We start from the raw sequence: 12,670 nt of genomic DNA, 5'->3' as shown, positions 1-12,670 counted from the left end.
TTTACGAGGTGTTTTTTCAGTAAAAATTAAATCATAATTTTAAAAATAATTTTACAATAAATAAAATAAGTATACAAGAAAATTTTAATTTCAATTTGCGTGTGCTTTTTTAATAAACCAAACACTTTATTAGTACTTATTTGGAATTGCGGTAAGAATATTTAAAAACAGTTTTTCAAACATAATTTACAAAAAATAAAATAAGTACGTGATTAGAATTTTATCTCAATTTACCTACAAAATGTAATAGATGCGAATAAGCCATTGCACTTTATAATACAGTTAATTCCTGTTTCCTTGTCATTCTTGGGGAAAATCACAGACAAGTGCTTCGCAGAGAACATTGAGGGCGCTGCGCACGTGAATTATTGTCACGTCATGCGCATCGTAATATATACCCAAAACTCTCGCTAATTTGCTTTTCATATTTTTATTTCGACGGTTAATCAATGCATGCCAGCGCACGTCAATAACTAATTATATTATCAATTAACATCTTGAAACCAGTCAAATATTTGACTAACGGAAAACTATTGTCTATTAGAGTATACTGCTAAGGCAACAACACATTCCTACCATTAATAGTTGGCTGTTGGGTATTGGCAAAAAAAGTTAGCTACTGGCACGTCACTAAACCCAATTACTAATACTAATGTACACCAACGCCCATGGTTCCTCAATGTGCACTGCAAAATCTGCCAAGGCACGGATAGTTAAAAGAGGCTAATAATAATTGACATAATGTGAAAACTAATTGGCACGTAATGAAAAGAACATCCCTCTTTCTTGGGCCTTTGCGGCTGTTGGGAACTATGAGAAAGGAGTCATTTCCTTTTTATTGGCTTAGGACATCTTCTGTTACCGGAAAAACACGCTTTCTTTTGTATCCAAGAGGGAAAGCAGATTACAACTGTGCTTTTTGACAAGAACAAGAGTTCCAGTACATGAAACAGAGAAATCCCCCCTCTCTTGAAAAAATTTCCAAAGACTTCACGTATACTAACCACCAAAGAAGGTGAGGTTTTGCATTTTTACCTCCAGTTGCCAGGTGGGTTTTCAAAGCAGAATTTCTCGCTAAATAGCTCCCTTAAACATCAATATACAGAACCTATCAGTAACCCATGCTAGTTCGTGCAGTCAAATCCATGGCAAACAGAAAGCCAGATAATCAGGACCAAAAACAATAAAATTCCTAGAACCACCAATTTGATTTTCATGTTCTGATACCACATCTTCCTGCGAATTTGAGTTCCTTGCTTTTTGAAATCTTGGGCCTGAAAAGTAGGAGATCCTTCAGGCCTAGAAGCACAAGAATCAACATAGTAGGCACGTGACTACAGCCAACTTACCTGTGAACGCAATGTCTCGGTCTTGTCTGCGAGAATAGTTAGATTCTCTCCTCTATCAAGAGCCTGAAAGCATGTACAGCGAAAATAAGATGACAACTTACTATATTGTCTCGCTTTATACCATAAAAACAATTGCATCAGCTACAGTTAAATGTCAATGTCGCAACTCAACATACCGATAGTAACTCATACTAACAATAATTTCAACCCCCCAACAATTTATTCGCCGAATTACAAAGAGGCGGGCAGAAAGATGGTGTACAATTACAGCACGGCAGTCGTCAGAAATTGAAGCAAAGAAGACCCTTAACTAATACTAACATAGAAATATTCAAAAGGGAAAAACCCCCCCCCCCCAATCCCCTATTTCAAGAGAAAGCATGTGATTGGCAACTGATTCAATGTTTGACTATAATCCTTTAAGATTTTAGACAACTGCACACAAATGAATGAATGTCGAAAAGAAAAATTCAGTCTTCCTCTTGCAAAGTAGGTATACCTTGTCAATGTTCTCTAACATTATGCTTTTGACTTCTGAAACTTGAGCCTTCACTTTTATTAGCTTTTCAATCTCTTCAGCATGATCAATGATATATTTCATGTGTTCTTTCATAACCGGTCTGCAAATATGAGCAAATATAATTGCCTATCTTTGCAGTGGCATATCAACTAAAGATTTAGAACTATATGAGCATACCCAAACTCCTTGTTAAGACTCTTGGCAATGGCTGTATCTGCTTTTCCACCACCATATCTTTTCTTAAAATCTGCTTTCACACGTTCTAGGAAAGCAATAGAGATTTGCTTGCTCAAAGATTCCTTCGCAACAACACAGTAAGCTGCAACTTACAAAAAGCCCTGTCACGACATAGAGAGCAATACTGTCCGCAACTTGATGTTTTAAACTCTTAGGTAAATCTTGGAAGTCAGCAGCATGGATTAAAAACTAATAAAAGTCAACTCAAGTTTCCATTTTCAGGATAATTAACCATAGTAAGGCACTAGAATTGTGAAGACATAGTTGCATTTGCATCCAACCCGCACAGACTAAATTAACCATGCATTTTTATTGAATCATAAGAAGGCCGGTACAATACAACCAAAACAGCCCATATTTCCTCATTTGAAGATGATGGAACATGGATGGAATACAAAGAGCAACAAACTGAAGTAGCAATATACAAGAAACATAAAGTAAACATAACATAAGAAGGAATATGCTACAGGGCTATCAAACTTCAATATCAGCACTAAAAGAAGCAAAAAAATACAAAACCCATAATGCAAAACCAATGGATAAAGACTGATCATATCAAGCTTTTGAGAGGCTAGAATCTCTCTCAAGTCGCTACTTGAGCTCTTCATAACCCCCTTACCACCATTATCCTTCTTCTCCATTACTTTCCCGTGACTTCTCACTAGCCGTTACCTTGCCTCTCCTAGAGAAAGTCACTTGGGAATGGATTAACACTCGGGCCAGCAGGCCCTTCAGAATACTTATGTGGCTTGACCGTCTATAACGGTACTTTAGGATTAAGGAGAATGGTTGAGAAGGAGAGGAAAATTTTTTATTTAAAGGATGCACAAGATGGGACGGCTGGTCAAGACTTTCTCCTCCATTCTCAGTGGCTCAATCCAATTAGACATGACTTAAAGGATGTACAAGATAAGGTGTCTGATCAAGACTTCTTGTAACTTGGGGTCAAGGACATAGGATAAAATTGAAGGTACCCACTACCCCAATTAGGGGTCAAGGACATGGGATAAAATTGAAGGTACCCTGTACCCCAATTTATAAAAAAAATACATCTCCAGTATTATTTGCCATCTAACGTACAGGCATATATCATAAGGATCGATCTTATCGATTGAGGTCTGCCAATGCATGGAAAGCCAACGCGGATCCTGATATGACTTTAGAAAAAGAGGATGAAAGGGAGAAATAAGATTCAGCAATTAATATGTGGAAGAGCTCCGTTTTCTTTTAATATGCAACAGTCTTATAAACCGCTCTAACCTAAAGGCTGCAGTGACAAGAATATATTTTTCGCAAATGAAATAAAATACGCAACATAACTAATTAGCTAGCTGACGTTGACATCAGACATCTAATGTCATTGGCTGTGCTTGGGAAAGTTCTGCAGGCCATGCAAGGTAAATAAGGCTTGATGAGGTACAGATAACTTCCAAGAATGCAATTGAGAATTGACACCAAAAATAATACCAGAGGTCTAAAGAAGGCACAGAAAAGACCACTTATTTATCCCGAGAAAAACGGAGACGTCGTGAGTAAAATGACTAATAGAGCAACAAAATTTAATCGGACGTTCGTGCCCAGACTCCATCTCTCTGTATTTCAGCGATCACATAAACAGTTGACCAAAAGTCAGACAGAAGCTAAGAACCCATAAAGGTAAACAAAACCCGCCAAGGAAAATTCATCCACAGCTAAATTAAACCCGAAAAACGAAATCTTGGCGCTACGGAAACGGCTTCTAGATAAGTCATATCCATTTCAAGACCAGATCCATTAGTTAAACCAGCAGTTCAAGTTCCACATCATTTTGGTTCGGGGAAGCGAGAACAAACTAGCCATAAAAATGCAATGGACAAAAAATGTCAACAGCAAAAAGAGATCAGAGTAATTTAGATATACCGTAACCATCCTCGAGGAGAAAATTGAAAGTATGGTGATCACAATTGTAGGTGAATTTGTTGTTGGATGAGGGTAGTTTGTGAAGGCACTGGGCAGCAATCGCCGGGAAGTTCCCAGTGAACTCGGTATACTCTGCTAACACCATCGTCCCCCGAGCCACAAAGCTGTATATAAACGATTCCTGACTCATTGCTCTGCAAGTCACGGGGGAGAGCGGTCGCAGCTCGGACACAGAGAGAGAGAGAGAGTGCTTGGCCTGGTTACTGGGGCTCAACTGCGTTGGCAAATTTCTAGAACCCGTTGGCAAAAAAAAAAAAAAAAATTCTAGAACCCGTGTGGCTTATTTTTCTTTGCAAGGAAGAAAGAATTTCCTTTCTTTTGGGATTGGAAATTAAAGAATCTTGAAATTAATCACCTTGCAAGGCAGCTTGCAAAGCGTCAAGGATGAATCCAATGGAACACGACTGCGTTTCGTGTGGAAATATTAATTAAATCAACCCCGCAATATTATGGCCCGACTAAATTTCTTTTTTCACAATTGTAGGAGTATTTTTTCTATAATTTGATTTGATGATTGACTGTAATTGACGGAGGCCATGATATGCGTCCAAACGAATAGACCGATCCACACGCATTGCGCGCTAATAAATTACTAATAAACTATCGTGTACAGTCGCTGAAACTGTTATCCGAATAATTAAACCCAATTAGAGTAAAGTGGAAGATCAGCGAGTAATCAAATTGTAGAGGCGAAAAATATTTATGATCAAAGTGACAGAAGGCGGAAACTGTGTACGTGCTTTGCCTTTTCGGTGCTTTTGTTGACTTGTTCCTGTCTGAAGCCTCCTAACTAATAATTATTCCTTCTATTTGTATTGTATGCATGCTTGAAGAATTCCCTTTTGATTATGCAGTGTTTGCCCTCTTTTTAAAAAAAATTTAAGTGGGTTTAAAGATCTACTGCCATGAATGCAGTTCTTTGCATCGAATTTAAGTTCTTGCCGCAATGTCTCTCTGAAAATAAAAATTAACGTGCAATCAATCAATCAATATCCTAAAAAGCTCAGGATTAGAACATGCCCATCCCGGCAATGGGATTGGGAGGAAACGAGGGAAAAAGTTTTGGAGTTGATATCTAGAGAAATGGGAGCAGGAAGTACAATGGTTTGAGAAATATAATGAGGAGGAAATTAAAGACGCGTCTGATTTTTCATACAAGTATACCAATTCATCTTCTAATTTGGTAATGAGAAATATAATTTTAAGCAGTCATCAGTATTTACATGTTCAGTTGAGGAGGAAAAAAAAAAGTGTTGTTTCTTATTTCTCGGCTACTTCCGTTGCCATGGATGCATAAAAATGACGAGTGCCTTTTACTTTTACTCCTGATAGGCTAATTTTTTACTCGTACTTAAATACACCAACATCCTGTTGTTTTCAATATAAAAATTAGATTGTGTTATATTTGTTTTAAATATAAGACTTTATTCATTTTGTTTTTCACAGTTATAATTTTTCCCCTTGAACTATCAATATTAATTATATAATCAGCGTGCAAATGCGTATCTATTGTAAGTTAATTCTTCTTCTTCTTTTTTTCCTTCTTTTAAAAAGGCCACGACACACAATTTTTTTAAATAAGAAATTAATCACCTTATTATTATTATTATTATTTTTGTCTAACCACGCTTCGTATTTTCAAGCTCTGATCACAATTCTTTCATAATCTCACAAAGAAGGCGGCTGGTAATTATCGCACATGATGATTTAGGGAGAAAATAGTACTAGTAGACTAGTAGTACCTCGTAAATAAATTTAAAATTCATAAACCATCCTCAATTTTAAAATCTCGTAGACGATCTGAAAGAATTTCAAATGCATAAACAAGTGCGTGCTGCGAACCTCTAAACTGTCATTCAAATGTTTTAAGAATTTATATGTTTTTTTGAATGTATCTCTCTTATTCGATTAATAAAATATATTATGGCATCGCAACTGCAGAAAAGTAGCCTAGAGACTGGGAAAATGACATTAAAGACAACCATAGCTTTACAAATTCTACAAGAAAAAAGTTAAAAATCTAAATTATCGTAAAATTTATTAAAAAAATTTCAATATAAAAAAAATATATTCGATACAAACTAATCATATTCAACCTTTTGTACTGCTTCGTTTTGGGGAAAAACATAAATTTAATCTACATATCGATTATTTTTATTTTTACTGGGTATTAATTAATAATCAATAATATTAAAAATTCGGAAAATAAGGTCAAGTTCTCACTTCTCATTACTTCACTGTCGCCAGTTTCTGATATCCCGCCGAGGAGCATATCTTATCATCAGTTTTCAAATTTGAGTTCTTCTGTAGTTTGTGACTTTACTTACATTGTCCCCCGAGTTTCATTCTCATCATCTCTGATTCTGAGCTCACAACGTTGTACCACCACCACACACTGTTCGGAGCAAACCCTAGAGATCTTGCATTGGACTTTCCGGGACGTTCCAATCCAATCGCTAATGGCTTCGCCTGAATCCACCGCAACTCCTGCCCCATTGTCAGCGGTAAACTCCTTTCTTCTGCTTTATTTTCCATCTCCTTCTCAATTTTTCATTAGGGATCAAGAAACTTGCAGCTTGTCGTTGCTCAGGATTGAAAGTTTTTGACTTCATTGCCGATTGTTAATTTTCTGATCTTTTTCGCCTCAGGCCAAGGAGAACACGGCTCCGATTTCATCCAAAATCGCGGTACGTTTCTCATTTTTAGTTTATCTGTCAAGTGAGATTGCATCTGAACATTTGATAAGAGTTTGGTGCTTCGAGATCGTAGAAAACAAAACATGTGCAGCTTTAATTTTTGTTGGTTCTGTTTTAAGGTCATTTAGCTAGGTGGGCCAAAATGATAGTTAAAAAACTATTTAACTTGATATAATCTTGAACTCTTCGAATTGCTGTGCCCAATTCCAGGAGCTGAACCAGTCAAGAACGGAGCTTCTGAACAGAATTCAGAGCTTGAAACAGGTGAAATTTACCGGATCTTTTCGAAATCCGAAGTATTGTAATGATATTACGTCCAAAAACTAACGATTTGAACCTGTTTTATGCATTTTACTTTTTACATATCCTGCATTTGTTATCTTTTTTGTGCTGATTCTTCCTATTCCTGGTCACTAGGATTTGCACAATTGGAGGTCAAAGCTAGACACGCAAGTGAAGGTCTATCGCGATGTGAGTGACGATAAATCTCTGCAAAACGCTGCATTTTGCTGCGTAGTTTTGTTTCATTATGTTTATACTTCATATTACTGCTTCCGTGTTGTTTATTTGCCCATATAGTATATGACATATCTAAATCTGAAAATTTATGTTCGGACTCTCTTTCTTTCCGGTTCCCTCGGCCCCAACTACCATCAAATGCAATGTATATGTCTTGAAGATAATTAAAGGGGTTTTATACTATTAATTCTTTTCATGATGGTATAATTGTTTAAAAAATTTCATTCATTCATTTTTCATGTTAAGCGCCTTTATTGTGCTTATTGCAAAACATTTGGTACACATCGCATTTGATGGACGATTATTAGAAGAGTAAATCTTCCCCACACACACCATGAACGATATCACTTGTTGATTTGTTTTTGGTTTAATGGTACATCTGCATTATAAAGCTGTTCCTTGAATACCCTAGTGCAGTGGTGCTGATTTGGAAAATTATCAATAGCATCTATAAATTGACATGCAATATGCTCTGTTGCTGAATTTGTATACGCTGTGTTTATTTTGGAAAAATTGTTCATCACATTAAAATCTATTCAAGCTATTAGATTCAATCCAGCTGTTGTTTCTTCCATTTTTTTGTGTTAGTGGAGCCCAACGATTCTCTTCCGTTTTGCAGGAGCTTTCTGAACTCAAGAAGACACTCAATGTTGAAGTGGAGCAACTCCGAACAGTAAGTTTGATTTCAGTGTTCTCCTCATGTGCTCTTTTTCAAATGAGATTTGTTTGAATTTTATTTGCAAAATCAAAACCAGGAATTTCAAGATCTGAGGACAACCCTTCAGCAGCAACAAGAGGATGTTACTGCTAGTTTAAGAAATTTGGGGGTAAGCCTGTGCATTTGGCAGTGTGTTATCTTTAAAATTCTCTCTCAGAATTGCATGGTTTACTTCCAATATCAAGTTTGCCAAGCATAGTAAAACGGTGGTGCTGTTTTGCAGCTAAATGATGTTTCTGGAGATGATGGGAAAGCAGAGTCAAAGGAGACACAGACTGAAAAAACTGACAAGGAGGAGGAGGTGGCGACCAAGGAGGACGCTGTTAAGTTATCTGAAAACTAAATGGGCGTTATCTGTATTTGCAATTAGTAATGCATACGCTAAGAGGACATGAATGAGTGACACTATGTGTCTTCACATTGTTAGTTCTATGTTGTGTTTGTCGAGTAAGAATGAGTCCAACCTGTTTGCTGGGGATAGAACGAGATTTTATAATGCAATCAATACTAAGTTCTGCTGTTCTGCCTTCATTATAATGCAATCAACCCGGTATGCCTCCATTTACTTTCATGTGGAAATATAAAGCTGGCGTGTTATTACTTTAGTGGCAATTGAATTATCTCTCTATGGATCGGCCCATTACCATTTTAATTTCCTTCCAACTCCGTTCACATCTCATGCCTCCTTCAAGTCATTTTTTTGCTGCCTCTACCTCTGCTACCTAGCTGTTCATGAATAAGGTCACGCAGAGAGCGTAATTTGGCGTCTCTGGGTTCAAGTTTTGAGAATGAACTGAATTTTGTAGTTTGTGAATGCTGGAAACGGGTTGTATTGAGTAGATCGAAATCGTAAGAAAGTTTAGTCTGTCTTGAATTAATGTTGAGTTGTACGGATTGAGGTTATGGCATTAAAAACACAGGGGGTTCAGGTCCGTGTATGTACCGGTGGCATAATGCGAGTGAGATCTCTCATCATTTAATGATTTGCGTAATAATTAAAGTTGCCTATGTCAGTGGGTGAAGTGAACTTCTGATTGAAGAAATAAGTTAACGTTTGGAAACAGAAAGGGTTTGGTTTTCATGTACTTATGATCCAAGTACTAATACTATTCAACAAAGATGCATCAGTTACTATTAATTTGTATGTACGCCCCTCCTTGCTCAGTTGTGAAGCCCAAAGCAAAAGTCACGATTGACCCCTAATAATTATATCTCTCTACCTACCCACATGTAATGCAACTTGGGGCTGGGATGCGTGTATTCTACATTTATATTTTTATACACACAATTCAAAATTTGATGCAATATGAATAAAATTATACATTGTCTGTTTTATTTTTCAATAACTTCGTCAAAAATCCCCTTCTGCTTAACCGATCTTAATATATGACACTAAAAGCTTATGTTGAAAGCGTGCTTAGGAAAAGTGCATTTCTGTGGGGAGGGAAAACGAGAACTGTGAAGGCATGGGGACTACCCCACCCAGTTACTGATGGACTGCAGAATATATGCGCGATTATGTGGACCCATGACCTCCCTCAATCGTAAGTCATCACCCCTAGATCAATTTCCTCATCCCAAATCTTTGTTTTTCTCAATATTCACATAAAAATAGTTGATGTCACGAAAACGAATCCAACCTAAAATATTTTAGAAGTTGCCATAAAACTGTACATTTTAAGTTGTGTCCTCGCTTAATATTAAAAAATTGACATGATTTCAACTTTATAACTTAGTTTACTAATTTATTTTTCGTACAATATTCGAAACTTCTGGTTTTAAATTGTTAGCTCAAAACTATAATCCCATATTACATGTTCCTAGTACAATAGTACCTTTTATCTTATTTTAGTTGTATTTTTTTCATTCTATTTATACCATTGTATATTTGTATTACAGTCAAGAAGCCGGAAATGTGTGCACAATTACAAATTAATGCATATTGTGAACGTTCTATGGTGAGAAATAGGAGGACGATATTTTCATCGTAACAAGTTTTTGACGCATATGGAACTAGAAGATCTAAAAATGATATGCCGGGATTCAACTTTGCTCAACCACGTTTATTTTAATTTAATATTTTTAAAATCACAACTCGTTTTTTTCTTTTTTCAGAGAATTTGATATTGGCCATAAATGCCCCTACTCAGAATTGATTATGTTCTGGTAGGTGGATAGATTAGCTGAGATGGGATGGTTTAGATTTTGGTACTAGAGAGAAGACCAGTCCTTTGCTTTGCTTCTGGGGCTGAAGTAAATGGAGGCAAGTAGGTGAATTGAAGTGATTTATGACCAAAGTGAGAGAGCATTCAAAGAGGTTCCTTCTGGGCAAATATTCTTCTCCTCTTCTTTCCCCACACCCATTGGCGCTTTTTACCTTGTCCTCTCCTCTATTCCTTGGTTCCCTTATTTCCCCCCTCCAAGCAAAATTGTCCTTTCCTTCCTTTTTTAAATTTTCCTAGAAAATGATGGGGGCCCAAATTTAGGGAGGCGGAGTGGTCCTATTCAATCAGTCAAACCCTAAAAAGATTGTTTTGATGCATCCACTTTCATGCAAATAAAGGAAACTTGGAGGGTGTGAGTGGCAAGATAACCTAGTCTCAATCCAACAAAATATATATTCAATACGAGAACTCGCGATTTTTTATCCTCCCGGAAGAATCTTATCTGGAAGAATTAAAACCAGGTTCATGGATAACAAATCACCTGCCATCAGAAGAAAACAAAAGCTTACAACATCCATAATGGACAAAAAATCAAGGGGAGGATGGATAAAAAGGAATAATAAAAACGCTATAATAATACTGGAGGGTCTTGGGTAATAAAGGGCATAAGCATATGTATGAGAAAAATAATGGTGGAATTGCAAAAAGATGGAAACGATGTGTTCTTCTGTCATTGTCGTATTATACTTTGATGGTCATCCAGGCCTGCGCACTTTGCTCCCTTACGGAGTACATATTACAGAGTACATTCTTGGCATTTTCCCTTCTTTTTTAAGCCCCACTTCACTCTTCTAGTCCTCTTCTTCTCTATAATTTCAAGTTTCCACTTGCTCCACTGCTCACCATTCCTCCAAAGTCACTTCTCTTTCTCTAGTGCGATGGATGCAAAATCTGCTGAAGCTGCCTCTCAAATTTTGAAGTATCAGGTAATTACAAACCCAGAATCACACCCTAATCTAAATTTAGCTCCCTTATCTCTTCTCAAGTCCGAAGCTTAGTTTTTCTTCTCTCTGTTTCTCAGACATGGTTCTTGAAAGTTCCTATCCACTGCGAAGGATGCAGGAGGAAAGTCAAGAAAGTTCTACAGAGAATTGATGGTACAAACAAATTAAGCTTGAGTAGAAAATTCTTCTCTTCTGTCTGTTCTGGATACGCTAAAACAGGAAAATGGCTCGAAAGTTCCACTCTTTCTTCAGTACTATGCCTCTGCTTGGCTTCTTCCTTCCTTGTTCTTTTTCCCATGCATGACCAGATTATGAAGCTCCTAACTTTGCCAAGTTAACCCAAATCCTTACTCATGAGTTTTCTCTAACCTGGAGTTTCTTTTCATGATGGTAACAATAACAGAGATTTCATGGAACGTTGTTGCTTTTACAGGTGTTTTCATGACAACAATCGACCAGCAGCAACAGAAAGTAACGGTCATTGGAAGTGTTGGCGTTGACATCCTGATTGGAAAGCTGATCAAAGCAGGTAAACATGCCGAAATATGGCCGGAAAATGTGACCGGAAAGGGAAAATCTTCCGGGAAAGCAAAGAAAAAGAAAGAACAAAAAGGCCCAGAAAACAGGGACAGCCATTCCACTGATAAATCCGAATCAAACCCCAACACCGACAAAAACAAGGGACTTGAAAGTGCTGCCAACTGTGACAACAACAACAACAAAAGCAAAACCAGCGAGTCGAAAATTGGCGCCAACACAACGGTTATTCCTCCGGCTGGTAATCAGACTCCAGCGGACGGCCATAAAGGGGGAGGAAGTGGAGACGCCGCCAATAAAAGCGGCGGAGGGGGCTCTGGTAAAAAGAAGAAAAACAAAGCCGGTGGTGGGGGTGGTGGTAACAATCGGTCGAATTCAATACCTGCACCTGCACACACTGAATTCCAGACTCCTGGGCAAATGAATCCCAACCCTACACATCAGCAATCACACACTTACCCTGAAACCTATAATCCTCCTACGGCTTATCTAACGCCGTATAGATCATATCCAACGGGAAGAATGGGTGGTCATTCATCTTTCTATGTTCCATCATTACCCTACATGCACGCAGGCCTAGACCATGAAGTTTACCAGCTGCAATCTGCACCGTTGGTTTCCTTTGAGATTTTCAGCGACGAAAATGCCAATGGATGTTCCATTATGTGAAGAATTGGAAGGGAAGAGAATGTGAATGGCCAGAGATAGTTTTGGAGTGCTGATTGTGTAACGTAAGGAAATACAAATCGTGGGATATTATTTAGCGTTGGTTTGATACTTTGTTAGTAGGTTATTTTGGTTCTGGACCAGAGTGTACATGATGTAGTCTTCCCCACAAATGGATTTCTATCGTCATGTTTTAATATGGTAACCTTGACGTCCATGTGATCTCAAAGTGTACCCGACAAAATCTAAACTATTCCTTCACGGCCTCATAGTTGAGAATAGAATAATGTGCTTAATATA

At 37.5% G+C, this 12,670-nt stretch overlaps 3 protein-coding genes across 3 annotated transcripts; 2 read left to right on the top strand and 1 right to left on the bottom strand.

The window, feature by feature from the left end:
• Positions 1-858: 858 nt before the first annotated feature.
• On the bottom strand, positions 859-4,387 carry LOC114733232 (vesicle-associated membrane protein 724). Its single transcript, XM_028920645.1, has 6 exons — positions 4,337-4,387; positions 4,006-4,302; positions 2,047-2,188; positions 1,849-1,969; positions 1,350-1,412; positions 859-1,274 (listed from the first exon to the last, which is right to left on the bottom strand). The coding sequence occupies exons 2-6, from the start codon at positions 4,193-4,195 to the stop codon at positions 1,125-1,127; spliced, it is 666 nt and encodes a 221-aa protein (XP_028776478.1). The 5' UTR covers positions 4,196-4,302; positions 4,337-4,387; the 3' UTR covers positions 859-1,124.
• Positions 4,388-6,314: 1,927 nt separating this feature from the next.
• On the top strand, positions 6,315-8,541 carry LOC114733231 (uncharacterized). The gene is made up of 7 exons (XM_028920644.1): positions 6,315-6,569; positions 6,714-6,752; positions 6,972-7,025; positions 7,179-7,232; positions 7,900-7,953; positions 8,036-8,107; positions 8,222-8,541. Exons 1-7 carry the CDS (start codon positions 6,525-6,527, stop codon positions 8,339-8,341), a joined length of 438 nt encoding a protein of 145 aa, XP_028776477.1. The 5' UTR covers positions 6,315-6,524; the 3' UTR covers positions 8,342-8,541.
• Positions 8,542-10,999: 2,458 nt separating this feature from the next.
• On the top strand, positions 11,000-12,373 carry LOC114733228 (heavy metal-associated isoprenylated plant protein 35-like). Its single transcript, XM_028920641.1, has 3 exons — positions 11,000-11,149; positions 11,245-11,320; positions 11,601-12,373. The coding sequence occupies exons 1-3, from the start codon at positions 11,102-11,104 to the stop codon at positions 12,371-12,373; spliced, it is 897 nt and encodes a 298-aa protein (XP_028776474.1). The 5' UTR covers positions 11,000-11,101.
• The last annotated feature ends 297 nt before the right edge of the window (positions 12,374-12,670 follow it).

This window comes from Neltuma alba, unplaced genomic scaffold (assembly GCF_004799145.2).
Source record: "Neltuma alba isolate B1F8T4 unplaced genomic scaffold, ASM479914v2 tig00012989_pilon, whole genome shotgun sequence".
Classification (NCBI taxonomy): Eukaryota; Viridiplantae; Streptophyta; class Magnoliopsida; order Fabales; family Fabaceae; genus Neltuma; species Neltuma alba.
This window is presented reverse-complemented; position numbering and strand designations above follow the sequence as displayed.